At 32.7% G+C, this 18,588-nt stretch overlaps 1 protein-coding gene across 1 annotated transcript in view; it reads left to right on the top strand.

Moving 5' to 3' along the window:
- LOC131850078 (cell adhesion molecule Dscam2-like) overlaps positions 1-18,588 on the top strand; it is an 82,945-nt gene that overhangs the window by 23,257 nt on the left and 41,100 nt on the right. Inside the window, exons 8-20 of the mRNA XM_059200230.1 lie at positions 60-480; positions 1,585-1,720; positions 2,261-2,380; positions 3,090-3,266; positions 4,008-4,152; positions 4,619-4,767; positions 9,308-9,473; positions 10,096-10,232; positions 11,133-11,285; positions 12,065-12,155; positions 12,490-12,572; positions 14,020-14,154; positions 18,366-18,518. Of these exons, the coding sequence (XP_059056213.1) occupies positions 60-480; positions 1,585-1,720; positions 2,261-2,380; positions 3,090-3,266; positions 4,008-4,152; positions 4,619-4,767; positions 9,308-9,473; positions 10,096-10,232; positions 11,133-11,285; positions 12,065-12,155; positions 12,490-12,572; positions 14,020-14,154; positions 18,366-18,518 (2,066 nt within the window). The remainder of the gene's footprint in view (positions 1-59; positions 481-1,584; positions 1,721-2,260; positions 2,381-3,089; positions 3,267-4,007; positions 4,153-4,618; positions 4,768-9,307; positions 9,474-10,095; positions 10,233-11,132; positions 11,286-12,064; positions 12,156-12,489; positions 12,573-14,019; positions 14,155-18,365; positions 18,519-18,588) is intronic.

Below are 18,588 nucleotides of genomic sequence, written 5' to 3'. Positions count from 1 at the left end.
TTAAATAATATTTACCTATTTATAACAAAAAAATATATACACGCGAAAAATGTTTCCAGAGACATAACATGGGAGTATAAAGGTAAAGAAATAAATACTGACATATCAACACAGACGAACCGCTTTAAGCGATTCGTAAAAAATACAGCGCTGAGTATAGAAATATTTGGACGCAAACCTAAATTAAGAGAGAAAAGAGATGTGACTACTGTTAATGATGGAGTTTTATATATAGCTAAAGTTACAAAAAGCGATAATGGAGCATCATATGCTTGTGTAGTTAGGAGCCCATCTGGTGAAATGGCTAAGAGGTCATTCGAATTACATGTAGTTGAACCACCACAATTGGAAGAAATACTGTTGGCATCAGATTTACAAGAAGGACAGATAGTACAAATCCATTGTAACCTTAAAAGCGGCGACTCTCCTGTTTATTATTCCTGGCTGAAAGACGGGAAGAAAATACCTACACATTTAAAAGTAAGTCACTCAATTTACTATTCAATTGCAGATGAAAATTTTATTGATGTTAATGATTGTACTAGGTGGAATTTGGTATTCATAAAGTGTAACGCTGTTTTCTTGCTTTGTTACAAATTCAACGGCATATTTTATGACCTGACCGTTCTATTAATATTAGAGGAAATGTATAATAAATAAATTTTATCTAGACACTTCTGTTGCATATTTCTGGTATGAACTAAACTCAAATTTACCGAGATGACCTTTGTACTATTGCGTCTAAATTTGGTGAGAACTAAACTGTTTCTATGAAACTAACATTACAGTTGCTTCAATATCACAGAGACAATTTTAACTTTGTACACATTATAGAAACGGGATCTTTACAATATTAGTATATATGAGCTCCCGATATTTTAAATGACCCATGCTGGTAAGAACATCGAATATTGGCTCATAAATAATATTATTATGGGAAATAATTCATTTATATAATATGAATAATTATAAACAACCTTGAAAATAGATTGAAACAATTTTAAAATTTACCAATCCTACAGAACACGTGATGGTAGGTGATAACCCTCGCTTCATACATTCCCATAAACTGGACTACAGACTTATAAGTCTGTCCCCTGTAATTTCTAATAGTATAAAATAAAGATGAAACTCGACAGGCTGTTTTTCTTCTACCTTTTAAACCAGTCTACAGATTTTTATAAGATATTTAGTATAGTTTCAAGAATTTTTCTGAAGGGTTTACATGTATATTTCATGTATATATTTATAAAGTCCATATCGTTAAATGATTTTTATAAGATATTATCACAGTATAACGTTTTAATAATGTATCTATGGCATTACGTTTGCGCGGGAAAATAAAAAACTAAAAAAAGACTTTTGCTGACATATTGTTTTGTTTTGTTCCTACTTGATAATTATTTTTCACTATTTTTATACCTTTTTAGGATTGTAATTAATTTCTAATACATTATACTCCTTGTATATATACAATAACCCGATTATGAATACTGTATCTACTAACAAATACACATATGTGTATACCCATGTGGGTAGCTAATTTCAATAAATGAAGAAATATACCTAGACTTTGATTTTCAGATCGTAGAACGAAGCCTAGAAGTGTTCAGCGTTCTTATAATAAAGAACGTTTCACTGGAGCATTGCGGAACGTACACTTGTGTGGCAGCTAATCATGTGGCAAAAGTTAACCGAACTGTGAACTTGTATATAAAAGGTAACGATCGGAAGCCTTAGATAGAGTAGGTAGAGGTAACGTTATTACTATATTCTTAATATGATATTACTTCAAATACAAACATGTATATATTGTCTTTACACGTAGCAGATCTTGACGATGTGTTTTTCTATTTGTAGATTAAGACGTTTCGCTACGTTCCGCTACTTCCTTTCTTTATATATATTAAACTAGATTACTTTATAATATTTTTTGCATATCAAAACTATTAACTATCTAACAGATATTTAGATAGGGAAAGAAAGAATATTATCGCAAACATATTGTTAACATTAACATGCATTACAAATAGCATAGATTAAATTAAATTGGCAGCATGTATACATACAAGTACATATATATAAACAAGTACATATATATAAAAATATTAAAAGATATTTGCTAAAAAGGACTCCGCTCAGCATATTGCTGCAGCCGAAGTTACAGTGCGGCCTTAGCTTAAATAATAGTTCATAAAGCAAAATTGTATTTATGACGTATGAGATTTCTAACTGTTTAACAGCAGATTTTCTTCCACAGTTGCCCCTAAATGGAGCGAAGAACCACAAAACACATCCTTATTGTTGGGAAGAAGTGGGCATGTATCATGCAGCGCCAACGGGTATCCCCAACCCCAGACGCATTGGTTAAAAAGAGACGGTATGACACGAATTTACACTTACATTAAAATCTAAATTTTCAATCGCTGCGGATAGTTGAGAAGTCTCAACACGAAAATCCACTTAGAAATCTTAACTTCTTGCATCGATTTTGTCTACAGTCACTTGATGTATGTGCTGAATATGAATAAAAAAACCTTGTAACTTGTAATAAACTTGGTGTTGGAAATTGTATTTTTATGTAACTGAAATGGCAAACAAGCTTGTCAGCTTGTTTGTCTATCTACTACAATACCAAGGATGGAAAAATAATTTCTGATGCTCATAGTACCCTTCATGCTTAGTGTGATATATAAGTAAGACAGAAGCAACCACTTATACGACTTTATACAAAGTCTACCTGAGAATGCGGTAATATTTTTAGTAATAAGTAACTACTTATTACTTAAAATATTACCGCATGACTACGCGATGTCAGATTAGCTTCCTCCCGAGTACACTTAAATTGTGAAATGAACTACCTGCTGAGGTTTTCATGAAGAGTATATTAAGAAGAGTTGATACATCTGATATTTCCGAAGAACCATCATGATTACAAAAAAAATAATTATACTGTATACTTACTATCGAATTAAATTGAGAATTAGAAGAACCCATGAACATGAGAAGTAAAGCAGTGTCCTAAACCTTTAGACCACCAAGACCGTCAAAAATTGATAAAGAAACGTTCATATCGATATTTTTTTTAGTTGTATCTGAAACTTGGAGGCCAGTATTAGAAGTGGCTGGTGGAGGAGTTCTGAGCTTGTCCAACGGCTCCCTAATATTTGATTCTGTAGCTCTATCAGACGGGGGCGTGTACACTTGCCACGTTGAAAACGGGGTCGGTGAAGCACTTAGTAAGACTATATGGATATCAGTTAACAGTGAGTAATTTGTATCTTTTATAAATTTTATTACACTGTAACATTATAACATATTATTATATTTTTGGAATTATGTCTTGGAGAGGAGTGTAGTAGTATTGTATGTGTTTCTGTTTCAAAAATATATTGTAGAGAAGAAGAAGAGAAGAAGAGATCGACGGGATATTTGTTACTAAAAAAATATATAATTTATATTTAAATAAGCAATGTGTTTTTTTTATAATGAATGATAATGTAATGGTACACCCGCCTACGCTAATGAAATTTGCTGGCGGGGAACCAGTAGAGGATAATGAGTATAAGGTCAAGTGTCAATGACGATGAATTTGTCGTAGCAAATTCACTAGAAAGTGAGTTTCCAGGGGAACCACGTGGTCAACCAGACATCGTATATAGCTAGGAATCGGGTTATTAATCCATATTACTAATAATCACCTTTCTCCTGTGCAATGTGGTTACATCTTATTATTTAATATATATATGAAATTACAGTACCTTATTTGACTTTCACTATAGTCACATGTCACTGTATGTTTAATAAAATACGACCAGTATACATGTACATAAATTTACCATAACACTAGTTTCAGCCTATAAAAATACTATTGCATTTTATATCTATATGATTTCGAGTCAACCACTATAAAAAACATCTACTCTACCATCTTGAAGACGTTACCTTATGTATTTGAAGACCTTAAAGTATTTTGGCTATCAGTTATAAATCAAATCACTTTACAGAACCTGTAACATTCGATATAGTATCGAGGAACATCACATCGAAACTTGGACACCATGTAACCATTGAGTGTTTAGCCAAAGGTGATGACCCTATCAGGATAATGTGGACCAGAAATGGAAAGCCTATAAATCCCTTGACTCAAAGGTAAGACTATCATTAATAAATAAAAGTATAGATATCAAAGCAATCAAACGTTATTAGAACGTTTGATGTAAATTTTATAATCATGTAAGATATGTCAGTATGATGTCAGTAATCATTTGAAAATAATAAGGATTTCTAGTCAGTTCTTTTATAGCTCAAAAGCTCTCCGGACTGACGGTAGATATGACCTACATAAGCTCTTTGACATTAGCTCTTTTTTACAACCCAAAAGAACGAAGCCAGAAATTGGTTTTGTTATAGATGTTAAAAAACTGTTTTAATGCAAAAAATAGCAAACACAAAGTTCGATTTTTCAAATCAGTTTATAATTGATAGTTGCAGTTGCGCACCATGCAATTGTTTTCATATTTGCAATTGTTAAAAGATTCATATAACATATTTGGCGTACTGTTATAACCAAATTAGAATTAATTATTGAATTAAAAAAAGTTCTTTTATAATCCAGGGTAAAGATATCTGAAACAAAATCAGAAGATGGAATGACAAGTACATTGGAGTTATTACAAACCGAAACAAGCGATGGTGCCTTATATCAGTGCAGAGCTGGTAACCCATTCGGAGCCGATGTATATAGCGTTCATCTTACAATATTAGGTAAGAATTTAGAATAAACTATCAGATTATACCAGAAGTTAATTTTATTTGCGACTTTCAATACTATTTTTAGGATGAAAGATAATGTATTCTTCGTCACGATACATTATTTTTAACGTAATTTTTCATTAGCAGTTTATTCGTTGAAAGGTAACAAACATACCGTCAGACACACACACGTTCACATTTATAATATTAACTAGCAATTACCTGTGACTTTGTCTGTATAGATTAAACGATTTATTGTTATAATAAATAAAATTTCTAAAATAAATTAGTTAGTTGAGGTTGCTGCTTATAATATAAGTATATAATATCTGCGTGTGAAGTACCATCAACATCGGTCAAAAGAGTAGCAAGAACAAATAGACTAATATGTTTAAAATTAATTTTTGAGTGCCGTATATATTTTGATACGCATTTAGTGAAAACCTATTAAATTGAAATTACAAACAGACACTTTAATTATATTTATTTATATAGATATAGAAGTATTACTATAATATATACATATGTGATATAATAGGCGTCACATAATAACATGTTCTCTGTAATGCTGTTTATATACATATGTAGGTACATATGTACCACCTACAAACAGGTAAGCTTGATTGCTATTTCAATACATAATAAAACATTGTGATGATCCAATATATATATTTTTATTATATGTGTATTGAGTTATTTTTGGGGAGATACGAGGAAAATCATCAATCCAACGATGCGGGTATTGCTATCTCGTGACAGTATTTATTATTTCCTCTTATGTAGTGGTAAGAAACTATGATACATAAATTCGCTTTACCTGATGAATAAAAGAATGATGAAAACCGTTATCCTTACAATAGAAATAGAAATAATGTTTACTCGAATAAATTTAATATAACCACTATTGAATAGTCATATTTTTTTTATTCTACCACTTATTCGGAACTCAATACAAGAAGAAACAAGAAACTTGCACGTTGCTATTTTAAATAAATGTTGTTAAGAATTGTTTAAGAACTTTGTGTGAATACAAACTGCAAAATAGCAAAGTTCACTACAATTATTTTGTATTGAACGTGTATTGTATGTAAATAGAAAATTTATTTAATAGTATTAAATTATGTAAAAACCTTTGTATTCAGTGTGTGTTCGTTTTGGTCTGAATATTTTCTAAGCATGTTAAGTATGTAATTTCAATGTAGGCTTTGTGTAGTCGGCTACGTGTCTACCTTTATCTTAAATGGTCAACCCCTTTTAGACCTGAGTTTTTTTCTTTTAGATTAGTTACATTGTCATTCATAATGTTGAATCTCGTACATACACGTGACTATTGTACTACGTAATCGCTAAAATAACTTGTTATTGACTGTTTTTAGAATTCACTATCTGTCTATGATATAACTTTTTAATTGTCTATTTTCTATATAATTGTCGTTATTATTTATATTGTGTTATACATATATAATAGTGTACACACAAAGTTGTGTTACAAACACTAGTGGGCGGAAAGCTAGTTATTAGTAATTTACCCTGCTATTGACATTAATAACGTCGGTGACTCTTTAGGGTCTTTAAGTCCAAGTATTATATATAAATACTTGGACCTCAACTCAAAGACCCTAATCGGCCGATCACTGACATGGCATGTAGAGCCTTGTATTACGACGTACTTCTAAATGCATTGCAAGAACCCACCACATAAGCCTATTGTAGAATGCTAGTGGAGCTAAATAGAGCGGCTCTGCCCTAAACACCGCTTTCCCGAGTAGAAATTCGTTTCTAATGTAAATAAAAGGAAATATGGTGTACGTGCTGACTGTAAGAGTCAGCACGACTTCGTCTTCGTCACACTCACATAATAATCAATATATTTCGCCCATCATATCTTTTAATTATAGTTTTAAGTTAATGTTTTTGTAATTAAGGATTTCTGATTACTGCGACACAAGCCTTGAGCTTAGTGCAGGGATTGCTGTTAATTGTCTTGTCTACAACCATTGATGTAATGTGTACAAATAAATAAATAAATATTACTGTAAAGTTTCATCAAAATCCGTTAAGTAATTTTTGCACGAAAGCGTAACAAACATCCATCTATACTCACAAACTTTCCCGTATAATATTAATAAGGTGTCACACGCTCTTTCGTTGGTCAATCTTGTCAGACTATCAGTTTGTTTACTAGTTAAGTTACCGCTCGGATAATAAATCAGTATTAACAATAAGTATTTTTTTTACAGATTTTATTTGTATATTTTCACTATGAGACTGCAATGTTGTTTAAAGTTAATAAATACGTAGATATCCCACTGGATTTTGGCTTGAAGCCAGTGTAGTTTAGCCCGCAACTAAATTATAGTTACATTCAACCATTTATATTTATTGTTAGTGCCAATACATATACTGTTTAAAAAATAGAAACTAACTCTTACCCGCATTTTCATCTACACAAACTTTCCACAGTTTACATTAGTTTTTGTAATAAAACATAATCTGATCAACAGATACTCATGATGCAGTCTATGTTTACACGTTTTCTTAACATCCATACAATCATTTAGTAGTGCAAAGGTACGAAAGGGACGTACAAATTATGTATTTATGATATTATGATGACTTTTTGCATAAACAAATTTACTAAAACGCAATACGCAACGCAAAATTATTGTTATAGACCATAAAGTTAAATGAAATTTTTTTTTTAATCTTGGATTATGTTACTTCTAGTAATTATGTTTCATTCATGCATTTGTTGTTGGTACTTTCTGGTACTTAGAATACATTTTATAGATGGCCAAAACATTTTCCACATATTTTAAAAACTGCACGAGATTATACATATTGTTTATATTTATTTTATTATAAAATTGATTCAACCAAAAAGAATCAGCCGCAGAATATATGCTCAATAACATACTATTATTAGACAGTCCTTCTTTCTACTTCCGATTTAGCAGGTAGATTTCTTAAGACATAGACGTAGACTAAGAGAAGCCTCAAGATAATTCCCTTAGGAATAGATAGGTAACTGGTCACGGAAAATAGTTTTTATTGAAGAAATAGTTATGAAATATTGTACCGTTACGGTTTTTATGTCAAAGGCTAGTCAGAGACATCATTTACTGCCACCGTAGAAATGGGCTATTTTATATTATTATTAAAAAAAAGAACAGTATTAAGGAGGTAAGGTAACTTTGATATTTATAATATTCAAGTTGACTCCATGAAAAAAACACTCAAGGTAAAGAATAAAATAACATTATAGAAATAAAAAATTCAATGTTTGGAGCACTTCATTCAAATTGTAATACGAGATCCTTTTCATATAATACGCCGGAGTCTTGACGGAAAAGGAAATATTGTACGTCTCGTTAAAATGAAAGTAATGAGTTTTGTATCTTTTAAGAAGTATTTCTTATTGCTAGTCTTGAGGAGAACCACGTTGGCCGCTCCAAAGAAAAAAAAAACATGAATCGTGCCGTTGGCATTATAGTACGTAAGTAGTATAGTATGGAACGCTGTATTTCAGAAACTACTCATGCTTTACTCACAGTGACATATAAAGTATTTCTTTTATATTTCTGCATCCTAATTATAATAAATAAATAATTACGATACTCTGGATTACTAACACAGAGCCATCTAATTATGGACGTACTTAATTTTAATTTTTTTTGTAGCTACTTATATATTTTTTATTTTACGATGATCGCAACAGGCATACGGCCCATCTGATGGTAAATAGTTACCGTAGCCTATGGATACCTAAAACACCAGGGGCCTCACGTACGCGTTGCCGACTCTTAAGAAACCTTAATATAGGGTATATCTTGAAAAACCCCATGCTGTAATCTTGTGAGCAATCCTCCCTGGGCGGGTAGTTCATTCCACAATCTAAGTGAACGTGGGAGGAAGCTCCTCTGAAACCGTTCTGTTAAAACCACCACTCGCCATCGACAGGGAATTCATCCCCACCTGGAATCTAAGTGGTCTCGCACTTAGATTAGATTGTGGAGCGGTTATATATTAAATTATTGTACACGACATGCATAGAAAGTATCTAGGCCAATGCAAACCGTATGCAAATTGTACGGAAATCAATTTCGCAATTAACGGAAGGTAAATAAGTGATTTAACCTACATAGTACATGATTTAGTGATGAATAGATGATAAATATCTGCTTCAATTATAAATAAGAAATGCAAAATAATAAGTTTAAATGAACTCCAAATAACATTACTTCTAAAAAGGTAAAATATATAAACGGCAGTAATTTAATGTACCTACTAGTTTTTTTAATTATTATTTTACTAGCTGTGCCCGCTGTCACCCACGTTAAATTTCAATAAAAAAATATGGCCTATGTGTTATTGTGATGCATAAGCTATATTACTGTAAAGTTTCATCAAAATCCGTTCAGTAGTTTTTGCGTGAAAGAGTAACAAACATCAATACTTACCACCTTTCGCGTTTATAATATTGTTAAGATTATACCTTGATATAAAAAATATAATTGAATTATATTAAAGTTATGATTTCTATTACATTTAGAACCACCGTCCCCACCTTCAGACTTGTCAGTTGATTCGGTCAAGAGCAGATCTGTAAAGCTATCCTGGAGAGACATGGCGCGCTCTCTCGCCCAATATTATTGTTTACAGATCACAAACACTCAGAGAGTGTCGTGGAATAATGCTAGAAGTATTAATATAACTAGGTAAGAATATTCACTATACTTGCTATAGTCTAATTAATTTATATATGTATTTTATTTATACGTGTATACTAAAACTTAACAACATGTACTATTTATACAAAATTAGGTAATTCCCGTGACTACCTTTTGTCTTTTGAGATAAAATACAGAAGTTTTAGATATAAGTAGACTGCGTTCTCAAGATACGATTTGTCTTCATGTTTTTCATTGAGATCATATAATATAACCTATCTTAAATATAAATATATATTTAAAATAGGTTATATTAAAGATAATGGAATGTGCACTCGCCGGTGCTAACGAGAGCAGGGAGTTAGTGGAGGATGATAAGATGAATATGAGTTCAGGTCAGTTAGCCCATAATGAAAAATTCACCAAGAATTTGTCATGGTAAGGTTTCCAGAGGGAATTGCGTGGAGGTCAACCTGACATGGTACATTGCTATATAGCTAGCTTGATAATAGATTCATTGTTAATAATATGAACTGACAACTCCATTCGCTAATGGAGTTGTCAGTCTACATTAGAAGTCCCATTTCCCACATTTTAATTCTTGTTTAATCTCATACACTATAAGTTTAGTTTTTTTACTCAATATTAAACTATGCCTCTCTATTTTTAGGTTAGAAGAAATTCGTCATTCAATAGATGTTGAGGATTTGCTACCTTCAACCGCATATACAGCGAGAGTAGCTGGCGGTAATCAGGCCGACCTTAGTCATTATTCTTCACCTGTTAGATTTACTACTACAGAAGAAGGTAAGATGTTTAACTATATAAAAGTGCTATTAAAGCGATTGGTCTTAGTGTGTTCCTCTTTGGACTTTACGACCGACTATGTCACGGTCAAACGGGGATAGACACGACGGCCTGAGTTGAGGTTCAAATTTTAGCGATGCCCTCGGTCGTATCTGTTAAGCTGGATGTTTAACTATATAAAAGTGCTACTTGAAGATATTGATTTTAGTGAGTCATTCCCTTCCAACCATCTGATCGACTTTGTCCCATTTAAATGGGGATCGACAAGACGGTCTGAGTTGAGGTTCGAATTTCTATCAACTTTTAGCCGCTTCATAAGTTCTTCCGCGGGTTTGGAGACATCTCTCCTACGCTACCATTTTCGCACATTGAAGCTGTAAAAAGCAACTACGGCCAACAGCAATATAATAATTTGTAAAGTAAGTCATTGATTAAGATTAGTTTTGTTAGTGTATGTTAAAATATTTAAAAAAAATCTACACTAAATAAGATACATACATCTTAAGTCTTAGTCAGTTTATTTTAGAGTGCTTTTTACAAATAATGGAAAAAATTGTGTTGACAGAATTCAACAAACGATTAAGGTATATTTTGATACTATATGGCTTTATTATATTGAGTAAAACATTTAAATAGAAGATTATACATGCTTAATCCTTTCATTGTATAATGAATGGGAACGGGTTATAATTCGACCTTTTCATATGTTATTTTTCATAAATGCGGTAATGTTAAACTAGTTGCACCCTCATACATTCGAAATATTAGGGTTACTAAACCCTTGTAGACTTGTAAAGTCGGGGAGGGTTTAGTAGCCCTGCAGAATAACTTTAATAAAACAATAGCAGGCTAGGCATACTGTTGATTGATTGTCATTGTATAAAGAAATCTCGTTTGTAGCTCCATCATCACCACCTTTAAGTGTGCAGTTGGAACAAACAGACTCACCTGGAGAGTTGAGTGTGAAGTGGCTCCCTCCTCCACCAGATACCCACAACGGTGTTATTATAGGGTACCGATTGAGGGCGGTCCCTCAGTTAACTGGCATGAAAGGTTCGTAATATAATATTACTAGCTACTCGCCCCGGCTTCGCACAGGTGTACATGTATTATATATATAAGCCTTCCTCTTGAATCACTCTATCTATTTAAAAAAATCCGTTACGTATTTTTAAAGATTTACGTATACATAGTGACGGACAGACAGAGAAAGCGAGTTTATTTTATACTATGCAATGATATTTAATTTAGGAATATTAACGGCGTAATTTTTCATATTACCAATCATATTGAATTACTTCTATGTATAATATTTAATATTCACCAACAGTAATATAATAAATATAATTAATAAATTTCGTATTATTATTATTTTAACTTATATACTAAATATTAAACACAAATCAACTGGTGGAATAACTAAATAAGACTATACCGATATAATAATATTTCCCGTCTGATCAGTCAGGAAGGATTGCTAATAATGAATAAATAAATCATTACATTTCATCTAACCTGAGTGAACGTTATATTTAAACAATAGATAATTTTCTGATATCATTACGTTAATCTCCCAATAGATATCGTCATTTTCAGATCCAATGTTACTGTTTGGAATAATGACTTGTTTGTTTGTATTGTTGCCATCATGTTTGTAAGGAGAAATAAATAAATCATATTATTATTATTATTAAAAAAAAATGACGTACACATCGTTTGCTAAAACCAAATTGCAGTAAAATATATATTTTTTCTTTTATATTTACTTAAAATATTTCCGTTTTTTTTTTCAGATTATTTGTTTTGTACTAATCTAGAATGTTTTCTTACAGAAACTGAAGAATCAAGTGACAAGACTATGAAGACGAGTTCTTTATATTCAAAACAAGAAACCACTATTACAGGCCTTCTAAAAGGTGTCAGGTAAATAAATTCAATTATTAAGGAACGTAGGCTAAAATATGAATAATTGTTTCTGCAAATTTACTAATATCTTAACTTAGATTCTTCTTCTTAGATTCTAAGAAATATTAAAATTGTCTTTTGGCCAACATTTATAAGGATCTCGATTTTTCGAAGCTTCAATTAGAATGGCAAACAAGTGACAGTCTACCTGATGGTAAGTGGTAACCGCCGCCCATAAACAGCTACCGGTGGGAAGAAGTAAGATTTGATGCCTCCGTACCCTGATTTCATGACTTACAAAATTGTTTAGGGTTATTACAGTATCACTATAGTAGTTATTTTTTCACTAAAGGTATGCAGTCTCGGTCGCAGCATTCAACGGCGCTGGACTTGGGCCATTTTCCATTCCTTTGTTCCAAGATACGAGAGAAGGGGGTGAGTCTTACCTATTTTTAAAGTTTAAAATGTTGGATTTTTTTGTCCCCATGTATGCGCCATGTTAGATTGAAACTCGTCCAATTAGAAACTGTTCACACGTTTGTATTATATGAACAATTAAATATATAAATCTATTGAGAAAATTTTAGGTACCTACTAAATTGGTAATCAAATTGGCACATACATATTCTTCCACAATTCTATTATAACTCTATTTTGTTGAATGTGTAATTATGTACAAATGTGTATTTTTATGTTAAACGATAAAGAATTTGTTCCAGTGTATATATAATATTTCAGTTGTCATAATCATAATGTCTTAAAATTTCAATTTTTCATTTGTTTATGATTCAAACTTTGATGTAATATGTTTTTATATTGTATTTTAAACAGTTATAGTTATAAAAACGAATAAAAACTGTTGTAAATTAGAACGAAACCGTTTATCCATTTTTACAGCAAAAGAAAACTTTGTCATATTCCCCTCCGTCTCCTTTTACAGCAAATATGCAAAATTAACACAATTTTCTCGAGCAAAAAAATTCCCCATTCACAAAGTGGGGCGAAAATTTCGAAATTACGTCAACAAGTGTAACACGTAAATTAGCCGAATTCGCACTTTACGCCGAAAAGTTTTTAGCATAAAGCGTTATCGTCTTCATTAACGTTTTTCGTTGAAACTCCCCTATTGCTGTTATAATTACTTCTCACCTTTTGTTATGTGCTCATTATATTTTATATTTTTCACTTTTGCGCTTTATAAAACTTTTTAAATCCTCGGTTTTGATATTTTCAATTAAAAATCATATGACTTTAAAATGTTAATTTAATTTTAATATACTTATTCTTTGCACTAGGGAAAATATAAGTAAGTACTATACTGTTTTAAAGCCACTTAAAGTATGATTATATATTTAGAGCGGATTTTACAATGAAAGAATGAACGGAACCACTGTACAAATTTAAGAAATTATTTCATTATTTGAACGGCACGTACAAGTTATTAGAACTCTGCCAAAATGGAAGTATGCCACTTGTCTAAATTAATTCTGAATTACAATACTAATAAGAAATGCAATAAACAAAAATTCCAGATATCCATTTTCCTCTCATTCTCATCTATTTTGTTTTACAAATCGAATACAAATTGTATTCTTTGACGTCTTGGGTGGTCTAGAGGTATAGCCTACGGCCTTTCTCCCAATCGTCGCGATTTCGATTCTTCGCACGATGCAAACATTTGTATTAATTGTATATTAATGTTATGTGTGTATTTACAAACTAAAATATACTTAAGTATTTCTAACAGTCTTGTACTATAACATAAGCTCTGCTTAATTTGGGACTAAGTGAGTTATTATTTACATAGATGTTTGAGTGCACACATATAAAATCTTCATAGTCAAAACGACATTTTACTTATAATATTGTAATCTCTACACAGCTCCTGAAGAAGGTCCATCCTCAGTGGAGTGCGGTGGTGTGACGTCGACAGCTTTGAGAGTGAGCTGGCAGCCCATTCCACCACATAAGCAAGCCGGTGCTCTAATTGGATATTCTGTGCTGTATGCTGCCCAAGGTAAGGCACTTATTGAAGGGTTTTTTAAAGGATGATAATGGAGTGGTGCCGCCTGCACTAACTCATTATGCTGGCAGGGCCCCAGTGGAGGATAATAGGATGAACACGAAGTCAGATCAGTTAGCCCAACGTGACAAATTCACCGGGAATGTATCACGATGGTTTCCAGGGGGAACCGCGTGGAGGTCGATCTGACATGGTACATTGCTAGCAATGGGATCATTACTCCACATTACTAACAATCCCCTTCACCACTTATTGAAGGGTTTTTTTTTAAAGGATGATAATGGAATGGTGCACCCGCCTGCGCTAACGGTTTACGCTGGCGGGACACCAGTGGAGGATGATAGTATGAACATGAAGTCAGATCAGTTAGCCCAACGTTATAGAAGGGTTTGAGCTATTGCTAGATGCATTAGACTTGTAGCACTGGACCTACATTGATTTACGTATTGTGCTCGCCCTAGACCCGTCAGGGACAAGAATTGAGGATATTGTTAGGATTGATGGATTTAATCTTCTCAGGATAGAGTGTATACTTTCCAATGGAGTTATTTCTTTTATGCATGAGTAGTATGGTATTTACTACGGTGTCTCTATGTATTATTAAATTGCGAAGGGCGTATTAAACTCAGCGCCTTAAACTTAAAAAAAATATATACCTACTTAGTTTTAAGTAATTTGAATGGCAAACAAGACTCACCATGTAGTAAATGGCAACTAAAGCACCATCATGTGACTGAAGTTGTTGCCATTCCGGAGGATTAAGATGTACCCTGTAATTTATCTGCCATATCTCAACTTTTTACTACCATACAACTTACAACTGCTTTGCCTGAAATGTATGAGATAGAGGTATCCATGCAAACTTTATAAAAAGTCTATATCTGAACCTCTAAATATATAGAACTCAAAGGTGACTGACGTAGTGATCTATCAACGCACAGCCCAAACCACTGGATGGATCGGGCTGTAATTTGGCATGCAGGTAGATGTTATGACGTAGACATCCGCTAAGAAAGAATTTTTATTAATTCTACCCCCTAGGGGATAAAATAGGGGATGAAAGTTTGTATGAAACTTTGTCAATTTTAAACCGATCGGGCTGAGATTTTGCATACACAAAGCTACTATGTAGGCATCTCCTAAGAAAGGATTTTGATAAATTCCACCCCTAAGGGGATAATTTAACGCGAGCGAATCCGCGGGCAAAAGCTAGTATAATATATAGGAAAAGAAAAAAATATGTGAGATGAATAATAAACATATGATTTACAAGACGCCATTGTTTCTCCAGTCATGTTTGTATATTCTAAGACTTACTTACATAAAGTAAATACATTACAAGTTTACACATGTAACATGTAAACACTGAGGGGACAATAAACCAAATTGTTAACAAATGGACTATACAGTACTACAATCAGTCGTAACTATTGTTACAAAAGCTTTGTGATAGCTGAAATTGATGCGAACGTGCAAATACCAGTATGAGATATATTTAGATGAATTCTGAATGGTATTTGTAGTCGGAAGGACATATTGAGCGCTGTGATAATGCCTGCCAATAACGAAGCATGTAAACATAATAACTGTGATTGCATATTTTCTAATGCTAGGCTTTCTAATTTACACTATTAACTTTTTTGTTTGACAAATGATGACGACCACGGTGGTCTGACTATTTAACACACCGCTTTACTTCCAAAGGTAGCGGGTTCAATTCCTCGCTCGGTCCAAACATTTTTATTCATGAGTACGATTGTTTGTGTCAGTCTGAGTGTTTTCTATGTATAATATGTATGTATTTCCGAAAAAAATAATATCTATGTATTTGTATTACTTATCTAGTACCCATAACACAAGCTTTAGTAGTAACAGTAGTAGTAACTTGTATCTAGATGGCGCTGTGTGAATTGTCCTGTGATTATTATTACAAACAGAAAAAATCTATAAACAATGTTTGGGTTCAGTTTACATTTTTAATGCAATATATTATGCAGACTATATTATAGCCTGGTATTGTGCTTAGTCAGACATAAGATTAATACGTAATAGACGAATTTTTATATAGACATATCATAAAACATGTAACTGATAGCTGATAGTAAATGGAAAAAATGGTATTATTAGGGTTGGTAACATGTCGATGTCTGTTCACATGTAGGTATATAGGTCAAAATTACCTCTTTCCATCAAATGAGCCATCAACATATTTGCCATTGTCCTTACATAAAATAAAATATATACACGTATAGGTGACATACACAACCACTTTCTGGAATCGTCTTCCATTAATGGTATTTCCGAATCGATATATTGAAAATTTAAAAAAAAAGCGTATTCCTTCTTATAAAGGCCGCCAATGAACTTGTAATTCCCCAGGTGTTGCGGGTGCTCATAGACAGCGGTAATCACTCACCATCAGGTGAACCGCAAACTTGTTTATCTCCTGTACTATAAAATATATATATTGTATCGTTTATGTTATTTTTTTTAATGGTATCATTATCACCTACTATTATTATTCTACTTCTGAAAAATATTAATCACAAATTTAGTTAGACACTAATGTACCCATTTTAATTAAATTAATTATAATCACAGCCACGGAACAGTCTAGATTTATTCGATTAATTACCGCAAACTGTACCAGCAGTTTCCTTAATTTGTAACATGTCTGCACATTATGTGAGTTAGCTGAAAAGCCTCTGCCATGTTTGCTAACTACTAACCAAATGAAATTGGAGGGAAAAGGGGATTGTTAGTAATGTGGGCTGATGATCTTATTTCTAGTAATGTCCCATGTCAGGTTGACCTTCACGCGGTTTCCCCTGGAAATCATCGTGATAAATTCTTGATGAATTTGTCACGATGGGCTAACGGACCTGAACTCATGATCATCTTATCATCCTCTACTGGTGCCCCGCCTGCGTAAACCGTTAGCGTAGGCAAGATCACCTTTCCATTATCACCGACATAAAAAAACGTCATGAAGTTGAATTTTGAATAGTTTCAATTTCATCCTATTTTCAATTCACGACATTTACGATTCAACGATTTAATTCACGATTATACGGTTTTGTGTGTTTTGAATCTGTTTAATAAACCCTCATAGAAGTTAGAAGTTCTCTAGGGATATTTCAATGTATAATAGAGGTTCTTAAGGGTCAGCAACGTGCACGTGACACCGCTGGTATTTCAGGTTGGTATCAGTTTAACATCAAATGGGCCGTATGTTAAATTACTACTACCATTGCGGTGTATGAGTCTGACTGACTAATCTCATAGATTGTTTTCAGCAATAAGGTCACCTTATTGTAATTATACGTGAGTCCTTTAATATATTTGTTACTGGATCGGTAACACAATAAATAATATTAAAAAACTGAATAATTGTGATAAATATGTATAATTCCCAAGAGCGCTCGCAGAGAGGTAATCAAAAATGATATATAAAAAACAAATATAAAAAAAAAATATTTACAAAGAATGGACAAGCTTCCAGCAACAATATTTGTTATATTTCTTCAGTAGGTTTCCTTATTGTATGTCCCAAATAAAATGGATTTTATCCATAGTGGATAATATTATATATTACGGATATATTATACATTTATTTATCGGTTCTATATGTTCAGAAAGCTATTGCAACTACTCAAAAACTATAAAAAGTAAATCAATACAAAAAGTGTAAAATAAACTAATCAAATTACGTATCAATATATAGATTGAAATTATTATTTAGAATCCAATCCGGTCACTATCCATCAAGAAAGTACGGATATTTAATGAAAAAGGAGAATTCACCCGACTATGTTGTGTGTCAAAAAGTCGAAGATGTCCAGCACCTCTTGATGGAATGTGATAGGAATAGAGTAGATAGGGAACTGTTTATTAAAGATTTTAAAATCAACAAATTTGATGTGGGTAGTATTTAGAGCATACTACATGCCTCTACTACGGCTATTGCTCTGCGTTTGTGTGCGCTGATAAAAGCAACTTAATAAATAGATCCCTCGCAGTTGGCAATACGTTACGTTAATTACGTATCATTTTTAAAGTGAGTTTTAAGTGGCCAGCGATAGACTATGAAGTCCACAATATTATCTATCTATCTATCTCATTGTTATCATCAAGATTATTTGTAAATAATACTACTTATTACCATGTACTGCCTGATTGCTTTAAATCACCTATTAATTATTTAGGTCGACACTGGCAAAATGCCACATCACTAGTGACCGAGCTTCGTCTACAAGGTCTGCTGAAGTTCACAAACTACACCATCAAAGTGGCTGGCTTCTCCAACTACGGACTGGGCCCGTTCTCCTTCCCCATTGTGTGCGCTACGTTGCAAGACGGTGAGTAACTTTGATTGTTACAACTTTAGATGGACTTGTATAACATTGTCTGTTGTTATATTACTTGCTG

The sequence above is a fragment of the Achroia grisella genome, unplaced genomic scaffold, assembly GCF_030625045.1.
Source record: "Achroia grisella isolate CSIRO2021 unplaced genomic scaffold, CSIRO_AGI_Agris_v1 utg702, whole genome shotgun sequence".
Lineage (NCBI taxonomy): Eukaryota > Metazoa > Arthropoda > Insecta > Lepidoptera > Pyralidae > Achroia > Achroia grisella.
This window is presented reverse-complemented; position numbering and strand designations above follow the sequence as displayed.